General features: G+C 42.1%; 1 protein-coding gene across 1 annotated transcript in view; it reads right to left on the bottom strand.

Moving 5' to 3' along the window:
- Positions 1-3,712: 3,712 nt before the first annotated feature.
- Positions 3,713-22,366, bottom strand: part of LOC104273327 (glycosyltransferase-like protein LARGE1) — a gene marked incomplete at its 5' end in the record, with an annotated part of 33,879 nt that continues 15,225 nt past the window's right edge. The window contains 4 exons of the mRNA XM_009868635.1: positions 3,713-4,285; positions 8,556-8,751; positions 13,950-14,096; positions 21,117-21,395. Of these exons, the coding sequence (XP_009866937.1) occupies positions 4,088-4,285; positions 8,556-8,751; positions 13,950-14,096; positions 21,117-21,395 (820 nt within the window). The remainder of the gene's footprint in view (positions 4,286-8,555; positions 8,752-13,949; positions 14,097-21,116; positions 21,396-22,366) is intronic.

Below are 22,366 nucleotides of genomic sequence, written 5' to 3'. Positions count from 1 at the left end.
TTATCTTATGGAGTCCAAGATGATTACAAATGGAAAAACCCCACAAATTACGAAGTGGAACCAGCCTGTTCACATAGGAAACTAGCAAGGCTGGAAGGAATTAATAAAAGTAGGACTTTGGAAAAAAATCTGGTAGATACTAAGGACTGTTTGAGATAAATAAAGACATTTTCTAGGTCTGCCAGGCCAGCAAATGGTAGATGACTTGTAGCCAGAAAATGACAGGATGAAAACTACAGCCACACATTTGAAGGTATATACTGTGACAACAGAAAGAAGTCATAGAAATAGAATGTTACAATAGGGCACTGAATAAGGTCAAGTGCTTTGCCCAAAACTTAAACTTGCAAAGCCTCTTGTGTCAAAAGGAGAAGCATGAAAAAAGAAATTAAGAGGATTAAGGGGCAGGCAGCAAATTGTTATTTGGAATAATAATTCTGTCTCAAATGTGGTGGAATATCAGAAGGTACTGGGAAATATACAGCTCAGGCTCTGGGACTGAAAGTTTGCAGTGACTCATATGTGTCAATGTTTTGGAGCAGGGGGGGAAAACGGAGACACAGAACAAAATGCATCAAGATAAGAGCCCAAATTAGAAGAACAAAACAATTTTCTAAGATTTTATTTTTGATCCCTTGAAAAGGAAAAAGTTGGCATTTAGGAAGGTTAAAAAGGAAAATACAAACCCTCAAAAGCTAGTAGGGTGATACTTGATACAAAAAGTTAAAAATGAAACGACTTTTTTTCCTTTTAAAGAAAGAAGCAGTGGCCCTAAATAAAAAGAAAAGAAAACCTGAAATCCTCAAATTAAAAATAGAAAGGGCTTATAGCTATGGAGTATGATATCCCATTAGATAAACAGAAGTCAAGGACAAGGAAATGCTCATATGACTAAATTTGAAATTGTAGAAGTTACTCGGGCCAAATAGGAAACCTTCAGATAACAGAAATCAAAAACTTTGTAAAGCTGAAAGGAAAGTATGTAACAGCTAAGATGGAGTTTGAGCAAGCTAAAAGGGAAGAGCAAAAAGTAGAAAGTTAAAACTGAAAATACCCATTTGCTCAGCACACCAAAAGCAGAAAACCAGAGATAATCCGCAGGCCACCCCAAACAACAGGCAGAAGAAACAATTAAAGACAATCAGGACATTGCCAAGAATCTAAATGATTTATTTGCATCAGTCTTCACCAGAGAGGGTGCTGGAGTGATATCTAAATGAGAGACTCACACTTTCCAAATATCAAAGATAAGGAGAGGTCATAGACTGAAGACTCAAGAGAGAAGTTGGTGGAACAAATCAATAAATCAAAGGCATTAAGTCCCCAGGTTTATCTGGTATTTCTCGAAGATTTCAGGAGAAAACTGAGAATTAAGTAACAAAGTTGCCAGCAAATACCTACTACAGCAGAGGACTGGAAGACAATCAGTGTTTTAACTGAGTTGGGGATTTTTGTTGTTGTCGGTGGTAGTTTTTTCACAGTGTTGGAGGAGCCCTGGCAGTTAGAGACAGATATGTAATCCTAATTTGCTATCATGTAAATTGGATGAAATGCATTAAAAAAAAACAAGCCTCACACCTCCCAAATTATGAAGAACATGGACAAACATGACATGGCATATACAGGTCAATACAGTGTTTATAAGGGGGGAAAAAAAAAAAGAGGGAGGGCTCTTTGAACGTACAACCAATCTTTGAGCTGGTTACACCAGCCAGCACACCCAAGCCTACCCAGGAGGTGCCATGAGTCTCTGTACAGGCATACAAGTAGCAAATGATTAATACCCTGCTCCCCCATCTGCATCTCATGACCACCGAGGAGAGAATAACGTTCATGTTGATAATGGCACATCCAGACAATGCAGAGGTCAGTGCTACAGGTTATGCTGCTGCAGGGCAATCCAGTCCAACCTTGGGCAACACTGCTAAGCCAAGGAGAAATGCACATCTGGAAACCAAAGTTTTTAATATATATGAATCACAACGGTGGCCACCCTGAAGCTCTGACTGGCGATTTTACGTAGGTACAAACAGTATTAGCCTCTCTTAGGATCAGCTTTTGATCTCTTTCTGCACGTTAGCTGATGAACAGCACTCTGTGCTGCAGGGTTCTTCTCAATATGCACAGTGACCTGGCCCTTAATGGGGAGTAATATGGGACCTGGGGAGTTAAGATTTTGGGGTTTTAAAAATAATTTATCTTAGCCAGGACTGAACACTCATTTCACTTCTTCCCAGTTCTTTACGTAAATCTTTACATAAAGCCATTAAGAACAAAAGAAAAGCTCTTTGAAAAATTACGCACTGAAGCATTCTTATGCAGCCAACACTCCCAGAGGAAAAAGTGAAAATCACACATAGCCTCCTGCCCTTTTTTATTTCTTGTCAAAGATGTCACCTTTTTTGGCTTTTCTTATATATACACAGCATGATGAACTGATATTTGTAGTTTAAATGTCTGGTTAAACCACATGGTTTCCACCGAAACAGAAAGCTCTCACAAAATGTCAGCTTAGAAATAAAACCAAGCTCTAGAGGAATGAGGTGGGAAGGAAAGCAGAAGGTCCAGTGGCTGAAAAACAAAATGGAAAAAAAATGAGTAGGAAGCAATGTGGCTCCATTTCCCAACTCAGGCAGTGGTATTGGTAGGTGTGGTTGTACTGGAATCTGGGGCAGGGAGACAGATGCATTTCTCACTGAGTTGTTTCTGCTTCCTCTATTAACATTGCAACAAAAATTACAAATAGCCCTGCAAGGGGTAGTGCATTAAGCCTCATCTCTTCATCCCATGTAAACACAACATTAATACTGAAGAATAAAGAAAATGGCAAAAAGTCCAGTGTCTTGTTTTCTGCATTTTGCTTGTTAGGTTTCCTGTCCACCCTCCAGCAAACTCCTGTGTGTACCGAAGTCGTGAACGTGACCAGCCCACGTTCAAGCAAACACTCACACTCGGATTCCCAACACATTCTTTTCTCCCCCTCGAATGGGGAGATTATTCCTAACAGTTCTGCTCCTTTTAATTATAAACTCCTTTAACGAAGTAGTTCTGAGACCTTGCAGCAGGCAGCAGGAGAGCATGTTTAGATTCCCTATTGAGGGAAGAAGTCCACTTAAAGCCCAAGGCGCAGTGCCTTCATGGACGGGCGTGCACTGAAATGAGCCTACAAATCAATATCCCCCCGCACAATGTGCCTTATAGGCAAAATCCAATTCTTGCCTAGAAAAGATAAAGTTACAGCCAGGCCCTTTATTTTATGAGACACACACAAACAAGTTGCTCTGGTGAAAACAGACCTTACACTGACAAGTTTCGTTCACTTTCTGGCAGAGCTACTGATCTTCTTTACTGGGCCACCAGAACTGAAGATGGGAAAGAAACACAACCGAGACATTTCCTTGGCAAGGAAAGAAGCGGCTTTTAGGAGTGTGGAAAACAGGGTAGGGTAAAGGGGATTTTCCTGATAAAACAACTAATTTGAGAATAAAAGACCAACCAACATCATGTGTACACCTAAACCAGTAACACACCTTCTCTGGAAGTGCAGTATTGTATAAGTGTCCCCTTCGTTTTCAAGGCTAATTCAGACCTTTGGCTCATCCTGCATTAACAAGGTCCATGTTAACAGGGTGCCTGTGAGAGTTCACAGGCGAAAGTTCCCTTTTAAGAGTAGTGCAGATTTAAAATTCACAGGACAGCGACCCGAAGATCTTCCTTTACAGATAAAAAGCATGTCAAATTATTAAATAGCAACATGAAATCCTATATTCTGAAGGTCTGTCTTTGCTCTGCAGTTAAAGAGAGCGGAGTGCATTCCCAGCCCCTGCCCAGTCCCCACCTCCGGCGGCATGGCGGGCGTGCGGCCGGCCCCTCTTGCTGACACCTCACGAATGCTAAAGCTGAAAGGCTTTAGGGGTAGCTGGGGAAGGGACCAATGAGCATAGTCCGAAGACACGTCACTTCAAATTTCTATTGTTAGAACTGCCGAGTACGATATAAAAACAGAAAGTATTTCTCAGTTCGAAGGCCGGGCCTCAAACGCTGAGCGGCTTCTCCTCCCCGTTTCCCACACACGGGCTTCCTCGTGCTAGCTGTTGTTCTCTGCCGTGAGATATTTGAGGGCTGCGAAACCGTAGTGTCGCGACATGTCCTGCTGGAACTCCTCCTTCAGGGTCTTGAGACAGATGCGGTATTGCTTGTTGGAGCGAAACTTGGTGATGTCGAAGCTGGGGGCGTGCGGCATGTGGATCATGTAGGCGTTGGGCAGCACCGTGAACTCGTACTCCTGGAGGAGAAAGACACCGGCTGTGAGGGTGTTCCCGAGCCCTCAATGCAAAGCATCGTTCCCGTACTTCCACGGTCACACATGCTCCATCACGTAACAGCATAGCGGGGGTGTCGGAAACAACAAACTCACACAGATATGCCAAATAAGCCTTTTTTAAGAAAAAAATGGTTTTTTCTTCGTTTTGTGGAAGACTGACTTTCCCTTTTAAAATGTTTTACTCTGCATTAAGTCAAGTGATGGGGCAACAGTACAAGAGGCATGCCTGAAGCCATGTCTGTGGTACACACTTTGCAGCAGTGTGCTTGCAAGCAACACAGCTGTGACTGCACACAGAGGGAGTCTCAAGTGTCCCTGCAAAAGCATGCTTTTGCCCCTACAATTTATCTTGCTTGGGATGCTGGAATAAGCTATATTTACAAAGGCACACATTGCACTACATATGTTGCTTTGCCTATATACTAAGATACTTACAGTGACCAAACTCTCCAAAACTATTTATAAACCTGAAATTACAGGAGAATATGGTATCTTTTATAGGCGACATGTGAAAATGGACCCGGAAATTCTATATGCTTTGAGAAGGTTTTATACAAATCGTTATCCTTCACAAAGTATGAGATATTGTGCTAACTCCCCCTCTCCTCTAAAACTACTTCACTAATTATCTTTATTTATATCCGACCAAGCTCTTTGACAATTTTTTTTTGTTAAAAAATTACGGTTTATTTAAGTCTCAATTATTCTTGTTAGATTTGTTCAATTTTTACAATTAAATGTATGATCATTAGAGCAAAGCTAGATGACTGATTCTTAGACAAGCTGGAAGGTCACTAGAGTAGGATTTGTAGGATTAGACATTTGCTCCTGCAGGGAACTAGGCAGAAAAGGGATGTGGACTTCAGTATTCTGTAGACAAGCAAGTACTCAAGCTACTAGGACACTACCTCTTTTTTCACATAAAATTTAAAAATATATAACTTGCATGGGGTGCAAATGTCAAAGAAACTTTGAAGACTATATAGGGAAATTTTCTGCTGCCTTCACACAGTTTCTATTTTCAACCATTGCTGTATTCACTCATGAACCATCTCTGCAGAAGACAGTGAGCAGGGAAGGAGTAGCCACACAGCAGGCTGCCTTTAAAAGAAATGATGCACAACCTCCTCTGGTCTGCAAAGTCCAGTCACTTGCAGATTTAGAAGTCTGTGCAGTGACACAGAACATCTCCAGGACAGAGGCAGAGTATTCTGAAAACATTTTGTTAGGGAGGAAGAGCTATGGGAGAGAACACCCTTGTGCACATAAACATGAGTGTTTCACCCATATATCTTTCCTCACCTAAAAAATACGATCAGCCTGGAAAAGACTGAAAACTGCTGCGTTATGATGCCACCAGAAACCAACTGTTGGAGTAACACAGCCCAAAGTGAAGACCAAACAAAATGGAAAGAAATGGGCAGAACGCAAAGTGGATCCATTTCCCAATGCAGGCAGTGGCACTGGTCCACCCAAAGTGTAGCTAAGGCTGCAGCGCTGTCCCAGTGACACCTGCAAAATAGTAGCACGTGCTGGACAGCCAAGCGCAGATGCTGCTGCATGGCTGCTTCTTTCTTATTATGGGAATGCCTGTTCCCTGCCAGACAGTGCTGAAGTGGTAAATCTTTGTGCCAAATTACAATGCTGTCATATGGGAATGAAGGATGGGGCCCTCTGAGCTTCTCTTTGGGGTGACAAATGTACAGCAAGAGCAAAATAACCTGATGCTCACAGGCAGAACTCATTTAGCTGGAAGAACTAACGGGGAACCAAATGCAAAAACAAAGGCTGGCCTGATGGAGTGAAGAGAGCTGATAAACTACAATGTCTCTACGGGACCTTAAAAATAAAGGCTGAAGCTGCACAGGAAGATACATCCCCCTCATACGATCTTTTCTTTGCTCTCTGTTTGCATCTCAAGTCTGTGATCCTGCAGATCAGGGACTACCTATGCTCTCCAGTGTAAACCGTTCATCACAGCAGCACAAACTGTTCATCACGGCAGTGCTTCCATCCTTCCAAAATGCCTTCAGCACATAAAGCCTTCCAAAATCTTACTGGTCTGCTGCTAATAAGCCCCTTTGAAAGATGCTAGGCTGGGGTCCTGGAAGAAGGATTGCTCACAGTCTAGTTCCACAGTCACTGGAAGAGCAGGGAAAGGTTTCCTAACAGCCCATCTCTGCTATAAAGGAAAGTCTGTTGAGAAAGCAATGCACTTGCAGGAACCTCTGTCTCTACATCACACATTATAAATTCTTTAGACGGAGACTGTCATTATGATGTATTTGTGCAACATCACAGCCCAGTGGACATTTGCATCCCCCCAGAATAATACTGGTGATCATCTCCACGCTGTGGGCTGCTCTGAAGGACAGTAGTGGCACAGGCCCTTGGTAAGGACTCTGAACCTGTTCTCTTGACAGATATTGCAGTTGTGAGGAGCAGTGAAATAATCCAACTGAGAAGCTGCTTTGCCTGCTGATAATGAAGCCAGCCAAGCAGCTGGCAGCAACCCGATCCATGGACATCCTGAAGCAGAGGAATGCCATAGGGGCAGGTGGCTGTGTGATCCCACGTCCCCTCCAGGCTGATTTTCTCAGAGAACATGCCAATACCCATGTTTCTACAGATGAAAATAAAACTTCTTTTCAATGTGAGAATGTTTTTAAGGCTGGAAGAGTGAGAAAAACAATCCCCCAGAGCTAGTTCCAACTCATTGGCTATTTAAAATATCTGCACTCTTTTGAACTTTGAAAAATGTTCCCATTTCCCATGTCTGAATCTGTATGCTGGGCAAATGTCTCTGAACAGAAGAGTTAAATTGTGAGTGCTAGATAAGAGCTGTCAGTAAGAACATAAGCCATGTTACCGCGATTAACAAATAATAAATCATTACCCCAGCACTCTCCACAACTGATGGCTAATTGATTAGTGTTTGGAAAGTGCAGTGGAAAATTTAAGTGCTATAGCAGAGCGAAGTATTATTATTAGCGATAAGTGACAAGATCTTTTCTAGTCTGTAATAATTTTTTTCTCAACATAAGAACTTAAAAATTTGTTGGAAATGCCCTTCTGTAAACAGAGGGCAACTGTCTCCCAGCCCAAGGTGACCATGTTATTTTGCAAGCAGAAGTAGAGAACGGCCCTTCCACATACATGCCTATGCGCAAATAACACTGTACCCTACACCTCAGAGACACAATCTCCCAGTAACTTGCTGCATGCCCTGTGCTGCTCTGCTTCACATAAGCTGGTAAGATTTAGCAGAGAACGGTCAGCTATATTCCAGATCCACGGGAGGATACAGATGGCAGAAAAGCGTATTTTTTGGTAAGCATGAAATGATACTAGTTCAAAAACTGGGACTGAAACCAAACTGAAAAAGGAGAAAACAAACCCAAACTAAAAAGAAATGCCATGACCCAGACCCTGCTGATTAGCACAGTAGTTAGCTTCACATCCAAGAACAGCAGGGAGATGCAAACCCTGCCATTTCAGTGAGCAGCAGCACTGAGCACCCGTGGAGCCACGGTCACTGCCAGCCTCTAAGATCTAGGTCGGTGGCAGGGACCTTGGCTGCTCTGAGAGCTCTAGTGCCAGTCCAGGACTGTTGAGCTTTCTCTGCATCCTTACTCCTACATATTCTGCCCAGCAGCTCCACAGCAAATCACAGATCCAAGAGGGAGGTACCCCAAGGATCAAGTACCTGAATCCTCTGGAGTCTGCTCCACAGCCAGAGACTTTGGATATGTAAAGTCCTTGGCTTTGCAAAGATGTCCTGTAAATCCAGGCCAGAAATTGATGATGCTTGCCTTGGATTCTATGTAAGATTGCTCTTTGAATTCTACATTTGCATTTGGGACTCACCAACCTCTGCTTAACTGTAAAACTTTCAGCTACATCTATAGATCCCCTAGTTCGTGATGAGATGGCACAAATTCCACAATGCTCGGGCACACTGTTGGGCAGGAGACAGGCACTGAGGGGATTGTTGTGCCACCATGAAACAACTTTCTAAGGACTGACAAATAAACTCAGAGTCAGTTCTCCTGACAAGGACTAAACTGAGTCTTTCCATCTCAAGAAGCACTCATCTCAAACAGCAGCTCAGTAAGTCCAGGCGAGCACTTTGGTGACGCAAAGCCTTAAGCCTTTCTACAGAACACAGATTTCAATTTAAGAAGCCCTGCTGCCCAGCCCTGGGTGTGAAATGCAGGTGTTGTCTCCTCACCTGTGCATCCAGTTCCATGATGTGAGCTACTTTGTTCCAGCCAAATCCAACAAACCGCCTGTCATACTCCGGGCAGTCCTTCCTCACAACAACGTATGGCTCAAAGTCAGCTTCCCACTCGACGCGGTAAGGGGTGGTGGCTGTTCGCCACTTGGCGAAGTTCGTTGGCGCGTGCCCTTTCGTCCAGACGTGATACCTTAAACAGACAGAAAAGGCACAGACACGGGGAGGCAATTAGACAGAATGCATCTTGGCGAGGCAACAAAACGCTTCTTGTTAGATGAAATGCTCAAAAATAAGGTCATTAGCTTACAGTTCACATTATCATTTTCAGGATAAATGGGAGGCGATTTCTAGGACTATTTCCAGCACAGTTGCCAGAGCCTCGATGTGCTCAATGCTAAAACATATCTAGCTGGTGAAGAATAGTGTGGAAACACTACCTAATGCTAATATGAGAAACAATTACAAGGTACACAGACAGTTCATCTGCACTACAAAGTGCTGTGTCTCATTCCTTGCAACCAAGAGGCTCTGTCAGTGCTCTAAAATCAGTGTGAAATTCCGTAGCTCAGATAAGGTCCCTAAAATTAGCTATTTCTACACCACAATGACATTCATGATCTCTTTATATGCAATTTTATAATTTGTATGAGAGATACCTGCAGCTCTGGATAGATGTTCCATTTTATTAATTACTGTTATTACTATGGCAGGAGCCAAGGTGCATAATTAAATTAATAAGCAAAGTATTACATAAAGGCTTTCTGCTGTACTTTCTGCATTGTGGGGAACACCCATGTGATCCTCAGTAAGGTAATTAATTTGATTTACAGAAAAAGATCTTTTTATACTTTGTTAATCTTGTTTGGGTCACAGCAGGTCTCTTCCAAGCACAGCTTCAATCCACCCTGTTAGTGCCAGGGTCAATGACTCTCTTGCCCACTTACTGTTCTTACACTTTTCCAAAAATCAATGAGACAGGCTCTTTCTGCAGACTCATAGATTAAATAATGAAATGAAGGCATAGCAAGCCATCTGTACTACAATACTCTGAAATGTGTAACAGAAGGGGCAAAACAAACATCCTGCCAGTCTGTAATGCAAGGTACATTGAATTCACAGAGACGACTCATGCTAAAAGTGAAGCATTACATATTTGCAGAATTAGGGCCTGGGGTAATGTTTCAGCCCCCGAAATTCTTGTAACACTACAAGCCATTGCTAAAACCAGCGACATAAAATCACAACCTAGGAGTTTTCACCCAGACTGTATATTTGTAAGGCTTGTAACATGAAAAAGAATCATAGAATCACAGAATGGCCTAGGCTGGAAGGGACCTTAGGGATCATCTAGTCCAACCTGCTTGTTTTTGGCAGGGACGCCACCTCTCAACTAGACCAGGCAACACATGTGGACCGAGCAGGAATCGAACTCGCGACCTCGGTGTGGATCTTTGTTGTCAGCACTGCGCTCAAATCACTGAGCTAACCGGCCCCCAAAAGAGAGGTATTCAGCTTTGCTGACTCTCCTGATTCAGAGGCAGTGCAGGAGGACAGAATTATTAGGATAGCACTAGGGTCCCAAGTAACGCGTCATCCTTTGAAGGCTGTATTTCTAAACTGTAGACAGGTTGCATCACTTTCTGGCTCGGGGACCTGAAAAAACAAAGCCCTTCTGTGTTAATAAAACTGTCAGTGAATTAAATCTCTAGAGATTATTAGAAACCAGTGCCTGATTCACAAAGATGCTTACGATACTTAACGCCCTTTGGAATCATTTCCAAAAAGCCTATCCTTTTTCTTGGTCTCTTTTGGAAATGAGTGGCTAACCTAATAGAGAGATATCTAGGCTGGAAAATACAATCATGATGTGGGATTTAAAATGATATGGGATTGCAGAGGATGTTCTATCTTTTAAAATCCTACCTCCGGCATTTTGAAATTGATTATGATAATAATAATAATGACTACTAAACACTTAGGAAGTGATTTGTATCTTCAAAGCTTCACATAAACTTTGGTTAATTGAGAGGCTCCTGCAGAAAAGCAGTAAAATGCTGCTGTTGTCCTAGTGACACTCTCCCACTGACTTAAATGGGAGGAACAGGACACTAACCACAAAACCTATCCATTTCTTTCCACCCTTTTTGGGGATAACAGTGTAAGCAGCTCAAGTATGACTTCAGTGAGTCAAGAGAGCTGACCTGCAGAGTAAGAAAATAATTGGGAAGGGACAATGAAGGAAAAATACAGAAGTGAACTTGGAGAGACAAAACAAAGCTGATTGTACTAAACAAAATAGTATCAGACGATCTGCTTGACTCTTCAGAGTGGCTGATATGAGTGGAAGTAAAGAGGAAGACAAAAGAGTGGCTAAGGTCATGTCAAAGTGGAAAATGAGTACAGGATGCTCAAATAAGATGAAATAATTAGACTGGAAACAAGAATTTTGAGAGTTCAGGATTATACACATATCTTTACATACAATATATATGGGTCTACATATATAGACACACACATATAATCTGCTGGTCTTGGCCAATTGCTGATCACCATGAGAAATGTACTGCTAAGTAACATACACAAACACTGTTACATGGATGTCTATATAGAAGAAGAATAAAAGACTGAGTCATTTCCAACAGACTTTACTCTCAGTGATGCAGTTACGAATAGTGGTTCACTGTCTGTATTGGTCTTCCATCTCACAGGACAAATGAATAAATCTCATTTTCCTGCTCAGGGCCTTCTCACTCAAGATTTAAAAACACATTGAATTTTAAGGCCACACTCCATCTCACTGATTCCCAGGAGAACTTTGTGAAAATTGTAATAACATAGTTTTCACTATGCTGGCAATTTTCACAAATCCAAACCAAATCATTTGATCTCCATAAAACAATGATTAGTTTCTTTCCCACGGTTCATGGAAAACAACTGGAAAACATCCCCCTATCCCCTCACTTTGGATCAAATGTTTCAACTTACTTCTGTTGCTCATTGCTTTCATTTAAAATAAAATTTCAAAACTACAGCAAACTCTGCTGAAATTAGCAAAGTGAAATCACCATTCTTCTCAGAGTATTCTTCCTTCCTGCCTTGTCCCTCAAAGCTTCCCATTTCAGTGAGAAAGATAATCTGGCAAAGCCTTTCCAGTCTGTTCTCAGATGCTTAAACACTTTGCAATCAATTAATTAACCAGTTGTTGCTGGTCACGTTTTCTCAATTCGATGCATCTTCTACCAGCTGTGATCCTCCTGGTGCCTGAAAGCTGTGTTGGCAGTACATTTGTGGTTCATCAGCTCTTACCCAGGTCGTGAGGCACGGTCACAGCCAGCACCTGTAAACAAAGCCAGCAAGCTGGCACGGAGCAACCCGCTGCCGCCGAGGGTTGAAACCGCAGCACATCTCACCAGGCGCAGATGCTCACGTCTTCCCTTTTCTTCTACCAGTGACTGGGGGATGTAATTGAGAGCTGTTTTGTACTTCTTAGCTGCCCGCAGGTAGAAAAGGTCACCATTTGGAAAAGAGGTGACAAAAGCAATTTCATCGAGGGAAAGATTGTAATCTACCGTGTGGTGTGAGGGGCTGGGATGCTGCAGGCATTCGCAGCAATCACTGTCACAGCAGTCCTCCCTGCTCACTCCCACTCGCTCAGCCTCGAATTGCAGCGTTATTAAAGCACCTTGAAGGTGGAGGTGGAAATTCTCAGCCCAGATCACAGCTGCTTTGTGGCTGTTGATAGATTTGGGCAATGAAATGAGCCACAGCAAATTGGGGAAGCATTTGTAAATTGTGTCCTACATTAGTATGTACACCAGCTAGAGACCGCATGTCCTTCAATTCTTATTTAACCCTGCTCTGGCAAAATTCCCACTGATGTTAAAGACATTTTTGCCCGAGTGAGACTTGAGAAAGGATCTGCAAATCCGGCAGTGTACACACCACACCAACATGCTGTACAGCTTAAAGATGAAAACTGTAGTGGAAGGCCACCGCTGTGCAAGCTGAAAATTTGATTGTTGGTGGCATGTAACATCTGAAAAACCTGAGGGTGTTATTTTCCACTGGAAGGACTTTTTTTCTTTCAACTAGGGAAGAAACAATTATTTTCTATCAACAAATGTGCTGTTAACTTGTATGTCTGTTAAAAAATGATGGGAGAATGAAAGGCACTTGCTCTATCAGTTTCCTTAAGTAATTTTCCAGAAGCAGGCCTGTCTTTCTCACTTGCCTCAAGTTTCTATTTCAAGGCAGTCGCTGGCAGAGGCAGTGTCAGAAATACGCTTTCCAGGCTCACGCAAGCTGTCTGCTATGACATATGCATGCAGCCATGAGAGCAGGGTGGCTACTGCAGCAAGAGAGGTACGTAATACAGGGAATGGATAAAGTATAAGGAAAGCTCTAAAGTAAAGGAAGGATGGGAGAGGTGATATAGAGCTCCCCTGGCCATGGGTAATACCTCTTTCATAGTTTTTATCTCTAGATCTCCAAATACTGTAAAAAGGAGAGGTGAACGTTGTTACCTGCATTTCAGAGCTGGAGAACAGAGATGTAAGAAAGCGAACTGATTCGCCTACCACCTCCCAGCAGGGCAGTAGTGGAGCTGAGAAGAGAACTCAGGTCTCCTAAGCCCCCTCTCTGTGCAACATCATAAAGCCATATATTGTACTCTTCCCATCTCTTCGATGCTTTACAAATGTCTGCTAATCAGACCTTACCACACACACCCAAGAGACAGTTAACCCCTGGTAGCTGCATTTTAAACTGAAGAGTCTGGCAGATAATAGAAGTGACTTGTTCACAGCCACAAAAGGAGTCTGCTTCAGAGAGGAGCTCCCAAATTCAGTGTTCTTCGCTTCTCAACTTCTAGCCAGAGTACACTTTTACGTTTGCATTGAGAAACTCTAGCTATTTAGGCAGCTGTTTCACACTTTAAAAGAGCACATGACAAGCCTGTATTTGTTTTCCAGTTAGTCAGTAAGGAAACAAACCAACAAGCAGAGAGAAATTATTTTTGATCACATGAGGGACACAGTTATCCAGATAGTACTTGGCATCCAAAAAGCAAATTACACGCACATGAATGTAATGGTCGTGCTTGATTCTGTAGTGCAATAAAAAATGATAAAAATAAAACAAATTCAATTTAACAACTGAAGTCCTCCGGCAGAGTACTATAATACTAGATAAAATGCTGAGCTTACAGATGAAATATATCCACATATGATTCTGCTCATTGCCTCTCTATGAAAAGTGAAAAAAATCCAAAAGCTTTCTTAATGGAGCCAGCTAGCTGACGGAGAGAGAGAAAAATCAAATATTCCCAAGAACATAAAAAAAACCTTTAGAGATAATGACCATCAGTTCAACAAAAGTACTTTCCATTACCTGAATGTGAAGAGGGTTCCCATGTCCAACATAGATAGCAGCTCTGCTTTTGACTTGGGGAAGGAGAGGCGGTAGCGTAGGGTCTCAAAAGCAGGTACAATCAGAGCCTTCTTGGTGTTAGCCAAGTCTAGCTGGATCACGGACTTCCTGGCAAAGAGGAACAACAAACAAAAGCAGGAAAATTTTAAACAGAGCAAGTCACTTGGCTTTTCAAAATAAAGTGCAGAGAATGGACTTTCCAGTTTGATACTGTAAGTGTAACTATGGCCCATATTTTTTCCCAGGGGTGCTTCGTATTTTCCTTTACTTTTGATCTGCTGCTCTAGTTCAAAAGGAGCTTGCGTGTTTGATCAGTGCTGCCCTGCATGTCCAGAAGCATAAAGAGTTGAACTAGGACTCTGAGCACAGCTAACTGACCGCCCCCTTTAAGGGAAACATAGCTGAATGTTACTACATTTATTGCCAAGAGCTGTCCAGTCAACGGCAGTTCTAAAAAAATGGGATTTATCCAGGACTCGGTGGGACTTCACAAGATGAGGAGCTGGGAAGTTTAGTTACACCTCAGCCCAGCTATTCTCTGTGCTTTTTACCTCTGCTTTAGAGCTCTGTGCCCCTGCAACATGAGTGTTACCTTAACACTGCTACGGACCAGATGTTTGCTCTCAAGAACCCTGTTGCCATTATGGTTGGTCTTTGTTCAAGACAAGGCATATATCTACTGCAACAGGGCATGGTGCTAATCAGCAAAATTATACGTTAGCAGTATTTTTTTTTGAGTATTGTTAATCATGCACGGTAGTGCCCAGATATCAGAGCTCCTGTGTGACTGGCTCTGGACAGAGGACAAAGAGGCCATCCCGTGCAGAGAAGAGCTGTTCACTGGATGCACCAAGACACCTCGCTTTTTCCCTTCTTTCACTACAAGTTGTTCAGTGCAGACAGTTTCGGTGTGTGAGTGTGTGCATGTGTGCACATATTGCATTTTGCACTGTAAAGCCCTTCTCCAGACAGAGGCCTTAGGATGACTGCCGGAGGAGGGGAACAGCTTAGCAACCTTACACCCTCCTCGCCAGATGTATTTGCTCTATTCTTTCCTAACAAAATAAAAACCAAAGAAAAAGAAAAAGAAGTTATTTTCCACCCCCAAATTGAGTCTTACTATGCTTGTCATTAGAAATAACTCTGTCTCAGGTTTCCTTTCATTATCTTCATATGAGAAATATGCCTCTCTCTCCCTGTCAAAGCCATTCTCCTTAACAGGATTCACTGTTCTGACTTTTATGTTACTGCAACAAGCAATCAAGGACAATGTTGACAAGCAGCAAACTCTCTACAGCCTTATAAGATGAAGGAATTTGGATCACTGTCATAATAACAGAAGAACCAAACAAACCACTTTTCTAGGCCCAGAATACCCAGAATTCATTTACATTGCCATCAGAGAAAAAGAACAAGGCTATTTAATAAAATCTGAATTTTAGAGAACTTACGCTATAGGCCTATTCTATAAAAAGAAATCTTATCAGCACCTTACTGCAAAATTTGCATTGTTTGAAGAACCTCTGCCACATTTCAGTGAACTTTTCACAAACAGCATCTTATTATCATTTGTCGTATTTTCTTCACTATCTTCTCCCACATCGTCACTAATGGCCAAGATATCTGCATGTAAATGACCTCCCAAAATCACTGAGCAGTGCCAGCATTGAATCTTTATGACGCTCTTAATGTTTCTTCCTCTCCACAGCTTCTCTGAGAGGAGGGGACACTAATACATTTTTTCTTCCAGCACCTCAGGCTTCCTGGACTCTGTGCAATCTATCAGCCTTGAGAGGTACAGCTTTGGGGATTCAGTTCTAGGAAGAGGCAGGTAACAGCTGCAGTGATGCTCACCCTTTGGGCTCTGCAAGGAAACAGCAGCTTCCATTTATAACTGTTATTATCTCTTTCTTTGATGGAGAGCTCAAAAGTCCCAGGTAAAAATCAAGGCTTTGCTGTGCCTGGCGCTGTCAAAGTGTAGGACACAATCGTACCCCCAAGAGTTCACAGTCAGAAGCTGAACAAAGCTGAAGTAGGTACAGGTATCAAGCAAAGGTAGTATCAGAGACTGTCAGACACAGCGACAGTGTGGACTAGTGTGGAACGTGACTCATTTTTTAAGATACAGGACACAAGCACAAAAGTGATGTGGATATCAGTAATCTTTTCTGCACACTCCCTGCTCATGTCATCTGTAAATCTAACATTGGTGTCAAAGGCAGAACTGTTGGAAAGAACAGATGACTAGATTCATGAAGAAAATGTTCCCTAAAAAGAGGGAACAAAATGATACAAGAGGCTGAAATCACTTGCACTGGCAAAGGTCAACACGAAAAGTTAGTTAAGTGGAGAGAAGCAGAGGTCTGAAAACAAGATGCTTGTAGTGGATACAGTCAAACACAGAAAACTGGTGGAGGTACTTCAAGAGTGAAACAAAATAGTGGGACAATCTGTGGAGAAATATTTCCAAGACATATGTGAGAATATGAGGTGCACGTTGGAAAAGTCAAAATGGAGAGGTTCACCAAAACTGAGCTGGGAGTTGAGATATGCTCAGTCAAGTGGTCCTGCAGCACTGACCTGCGAGTAGAACAGCCTGCCTTTGATGTGGACTAGATGACACAAAGGACTAATGTAAGGGGAAGAAGGAATCGGTGCTGAGATCCAGGTGTTGAACCGGAGTGCCAAAGCACAACAGAGGCCACATAAACTGTGATAATAGCAGGGAGGACTTGGTAGAGAAAAAAAAACTTTACGTTTTCTTCTGCTAACTTGGCTGGCAGTCTGGTCCTTGGACAATCAACTGAAAATCTAAACTCTTCCTATTGGAAGCAAATCTCTTCTTCCTTTTCCGTGGGGTGACTTTTTGTCCTATTTTGAGTGGAAGTGCCATTTGCTGGTTGACTGGTTTTGTGGTACTTGGAATAGGAAAATTTTCACCGTTGGTGTTGCAGGATATGTGGAATATAATGTAGGGAACATATCTGGTTATTCTGCAAACTAGCACTGAGTAAACTGTTTAATTCCTGCACTATCCTTATGAGTGGTGGTTTTTGGGATTAAATAACATCGATTCAGTATCCCTCTTCCTTTATCTGTCCTTCTTTCCCAAACCCCAATATAAGGATATATGATTTTGTTAATAGCTTTCTCTTTGCTAGTGTTGTCCAGGAAACCGTTTCCCAGGCATCTTTGTGTTCAGACCTGATGTATGTCATTCTGACACAGTGAAGGTTGGGTTAAATTTCTAAATCTACTAATCAACCTTATTTTTTTGCAAGGTTTGTAAGAAACAGATCTTAAACCACAAGAGTCTCCTCACATGTTAAATGAACTCCAGCACATTGATATAAATTTTTTCATTTCCATAGTCCTTTCCAAAAATTAACATAGAATTCTCATCCTCATGGGAGCAGAGAGTAATATCATTCCCATTTCTGGAGAAGCTCAGTCACAAAAAGTTTAGCAATCTAATCCTAGAGCAGTGAATTCAGAAAACAAACAAACAAACAGAGTCCATTAATTCAAATTAGCTTCCACTATCAGGACTCAGTAAGTGGTTACTTCGAGATCAGCGAATACAGCAGTCACAGAGTTTGTGGTAAGAAATGAAGAGCTGTCAGTCCACTGTTAAATTCATTAGAATGTTCCTTCTCTCTGCAAAAGCAATGAATGCACAGCCTAGACATCCCACAAAAAAACCACAAAGGGCACAGCACAGAGTGTGTCTCTTGCTGAGATGCTGAAGAACAACCAGAAATATTTCACAACTCATGCTGCAGGGGAAGGGTATAAAGCCTGCAGATAGAGATTGGATGCCAGGTCCCAACCCATGCTAAGTGTGTCACTGGAAGTGAAGGGTATATTTTACACAAATGTGTCAGGAAAGAACTTTAATGCTAGCTATGACAACTGTAGATAAGCAGCCCTGTCTAATTATTTTATGTTAGAAATTCTGGGATGACCCACACACCTTACCTGAAGGAACCTGAAAGAGCCTTTAACTCTGGGGCAATGACAAGATGACCTCAGTAACTATTGAGGGAAGGTGACAAAAAACTTCCACTCAGCATTGACCATGAAAGTGTCTGAGTTCCGTAAACAGGAAATCTTTAAATGGTATCTTTCTTTCCTTATGCACCTCAGAGAAGAGTAAGGTAGGACAAAAAAGAGCTTTACGGGAGATTAAAAGCATTGAAATGGTTTTACTTAGCAGCTGTGAAAAAGCTCAATTAGCACAAATCTAAGTGCTAGCAACAGACACATAGAGGGACAGGGAACCATCAGCTCTTCCTTCAAAACTGCCTATAACCTTTTACATACAGCAACTTCAAAATGTGTTGAAAATGTTTTTCAAAATTCCTTTCTTTCTGAAAATATATTGTCTGTAGAGACACAATATACAATATATGTAAATCAGTAAACTCGCAGTGAGAGGGACTTGTCAGGCTCATCCTCTACAAAGCAACCTCACTATTTCTGTTTGCTGTTCTGTCTAAGGAAATGAAGATGAAAATGTGTGTACGTGTCTCTAACAATCACTGCCATTGAGACAGATAGCACTAATCAGCTACTTGCAGAGGTGGTAGTAACATTCAATGCAGAAAGATACAGGGTATCCATATTTAAAATAATCTCATTGCACCTCCTTGCTATTTTGCTCAGAAAAATCATTATTTGAAAAAGCAACAAAAGCTTCTAGTCCACACACACACACACACACACAAAATCCAATCCCTTTTTAAAGAGCTAGTAGTAGCAGATTAGCTATTTCAACATTCCCAGGCAACAGCGAATTAGTCAGTTAAGGTGGTATGGACCTCACAAAAGGCTGGTAGAGTAATACAAGGACTCGGATACAACAGCTTTCAGTGAATCTGTTGGGTTTTGGTTTTTGTTTTTTTTAAATAGCACCAATGGGTGGCCTTACTGTGCATTTAATTATATAATACATTATCATCAAAAGAGAATTATTTCTATGGTTGTAGTATCTCAAGTATACTGTGACATATCATTCTGTCTTCCTCCTTTCAGTGCTGGCTCCCACCAGTGCACGGTGAAGCAGCATGGAGGGACAAATTGCTTTTTCAGTACTACATGCCAGTGTCAACAGCTGCTATCCTTACTGTGTCCAGCATCGCTCCGAAGAAATGTAACAGGATGCAACACTAACACAAAAGAACAGAGAAGTTAACAACATCTGTCCCGACAGGTATCTTGAGTCAGCTAATGTGTGCAAGGGAAAGAATTATTTTGGAATCTGTATAGCAAAAGTCAAAAAAGAAATATCCCTAAAAATAAGTAGGAAACAAGCTGGTGTAGTGTGATAAAACGTCAATGATATTATTGAAATCCACTGCCTTAAAAGACATAGAATCACAGAACAGTTCAGGTTTAAAGCTCATCTAGTCCCACCCCCTGCAGTGAGCTGGGACATCTTTGACTAGATCAGGTTGCTCAGAGCCCCGTCCAACGTCCACCGTGACCTTGAATGCTTCCAGGGACAGGGCGTCTACCACCTCTGTGGGCAACCTGTGCCAGTGTTTCTTCCTTATATCTAGTTTAAATCTACCCTCTTTTAGTTTAAAACTGTTACCCTTTGTCCTCTTGCAACAGGCCTTGCTAAAAAACTTGTCCTCATCTTTCTTACAAGCTCCCTTTAAGTATTGAAAGGCCATAACAAGATGCAAGCTGAACAACTCCAACTCTCTTGGCCTTTCTTCACAGGAGAGTGCTCCAGCCCTCTGAACGGTGATTAAATCTACCCTCTTTTAGTTTAAAACTGTTACCCTTTGTCCTCTTGCAACAGGCCTTGCTAAAAAACTTGTCCTCATCTTTCTTACAAGCTCCCTTTAAGTATTGAAAGGCCATAACAAGATGCAAGCTGAACAACTCCAACTCTCTTGGCCTTTAGACTCCAAAACCCTAGGCCTATCGACTGAAAGGGATCATTTACGAACAGACCCTCGCTGGAAGACTTTGATCAACTTTTATGAAATTAGAACTGAGATGAAAAACAAAACTGGTCAGGACTAAGTAAGGACTTGAAATCTTGCTGTCTGCAAGCTGAACAACTCCAACTCTCTTGGCCTTTCTTCACAGGAGAGTGCTCCAGCCCTCTGAACGGTGAGTTTGGCCCTGTACATGGATGCAGAAATTGAAAAAAGCAATTAATTCTCCACTTGAGGGAGAAGTGAGAAGACACTTACTGAGTTGCTAAGCCTGAAATAAAGGAATTCCTCCATAAGTTTACGATACCAGAAAGTATATTCCCCTTTAGACTCCAAAACCCTAGGCCTATCGACTGAAAGGGATCATTTACGAACAGACCCTCGCTGGAAGACTTTGATCAACTTTTATGAAATTAGAACTGAGATGAAAAACAAAACTGGTCAGGACTAAGTAAGGACTTGAAATCTTGCTGTCTGGCCACAGGGTGTCCTCCTTGCTCTATCCTTTGGCCTCAGATGACCAGTCTCTGCAGGGGAAAAAGGTCTTTATTAAAAACCAGCTCAGTTAATAGATCACAGGTCTGTAGTTTGCTCAGCTGAACCTGCTCACATTCATTATGACACAATACACACTGAGACTACTCTTCCCAGTTTCCTTACGCTAATTATTTTGCCTTCACACGTGCTGGCATCGCAGTTGTGTTTTTGAGCTGGTTAAACTATCATTCTCTTTTCAAGATACAGTACTGGATTAAGAGCGTGACACTGGGACAAGTTCGGTAATGCTTTGCATGTTTTTCTGTCACTGAAATTAAGAACTAGGGATGTTTAGCAAAATCATCCGGTTCATATCTCTGCTAATGTGGGATACTCTCATACATTTAGTAATACTTACTCCAGTTCAATTTTCAAACTGATTCTTCTGCTGCTCTGTGGGAATTATTCTGATGGCTGAAGGGCTGACATTGAGACCTGAGTTTTTTCTTTCAGAACCATATTGCTTTACTCCCGGTTATGGCCCCTTCCTCTACACTAAAAATTCTTGTGCCTTGCTGGGCATTGTCACAACTCAAACATCTGTAAGCTGCCTTGTTGTTTTGGGGTTACATGAGAAGGGTAGAGTGTGGAGGGGCTGAAAACGAGGGCGACAGTGGGAATCCCTCCACTGTCCATTTACCTGAGGTACTCGTAGAGTCCATACATGGGCAAGAAGTCAATGTCGGACAGAAACATGTAGGGTGTGCTGATATGCTTCATGGCCACATTCCTTAGCAGATTCACAGGATAGAACTGGCCCTCCTTGTACACGATGTGGTAGCCAACATTGTGGCGGCTCATAAGCACTTCCGATCCCTGGGCATAGCGCAGAAATTGCTGGGCTTCTGCATCAGAAAGATAAAGTGCCAGGCTGATTGGACCTTCCCAGTGTTTGCAGATGGCTTCAAGCATCTGGAGCCTGAAAGAGGAAGGGTGAGAATAAGAAAAGGCTGCCTCTCTCTCTGGGACGTTTTATCCAGGTCCGTCTGATCAAATGCAGATACCTGTCTCTAAGTGAGACAGACAGGTCACTTCATAAGCTGTGGAAAGCAATAAGTATTTCTACAGCACAACTTATCTCGTGTGAGTTGATGTCTGCTTCTGGACAGATGGACTGCGCCCTAGATATTCCTACTTCTCTCTGCTAAATACAAGGGAGCCCAAGACAGCTCTAGCTCAGACACACACATCCACAACTCTGATACCTACCACCAGGTAAAATCAACACCATCCTTTCTGCCTATGGCACTGATGCTGCAGGAAACCCCACGTGGATGGCGGGACTTCATCTGATGGGAGCTTTGAGCAGATGCAGGGATCTGTCCATGTGGATCTACTTGCAGGATAGGGGTCTCGTGATTTAAATGGTGTTTAGTGCTCAATTCACACTTCAGGCCAAGCTGTCCTCACACACTAACATACTACAGTGCTCTTCAACTTGTGGAGGAGAAAAGTGCACAGACCCACAGACCATTTTACCTCCCGTTTAAGAAAACCTTCCCCAAATTTTTCCAAGGCAGTTAGTCAGATCTTATCACTTAAAAGTGATAGGTCAAGGAAATACTGGCTTATACAAACATTTGCATTGACTAGAATAAAGCTCACTGTCAGGGAAAGGGCAAAAGGATGACGCGCCGATAGAAATGGATTTACTATGCGTAGGGAGTAAGGAGAGAAGAAGGGAGAGACGTGGCATTGCTGTGGAATATCAAAAGAACATTTCAGACAAAACCATAATTTCAAGTACTCACTTGTGTATGTTTTAGCAGTATTTCAAATTTCATTAAATAATTTTTAAAACTGGCTATATCAATATTTATTTTTTAAAACTTCAAGCATTTACAATACTATTGATGAAAATGACAACAGAAGATCTATCTCATACACAAA

This window comes from Apaloderma vittatum, unplaced genomic scaffold, assembly GCF_000703405.1.
Source record: "Apaloderma vittatum isolate BGI_N311 unplaced genomic scaffold, ASM70340v1 scaffold3394, whole genome shotgun sequence".
In the NCBI taxonomy this organism is placed as follows: Eukaryota; Metazoa; Chordata; class Aves; order Trogoniformes; family Trogonidae; genus Apaloderma; species Apaloderma vittatum.
This window is presented reverse-complemented; position numbering and strand designations above follow the sequence as displayed.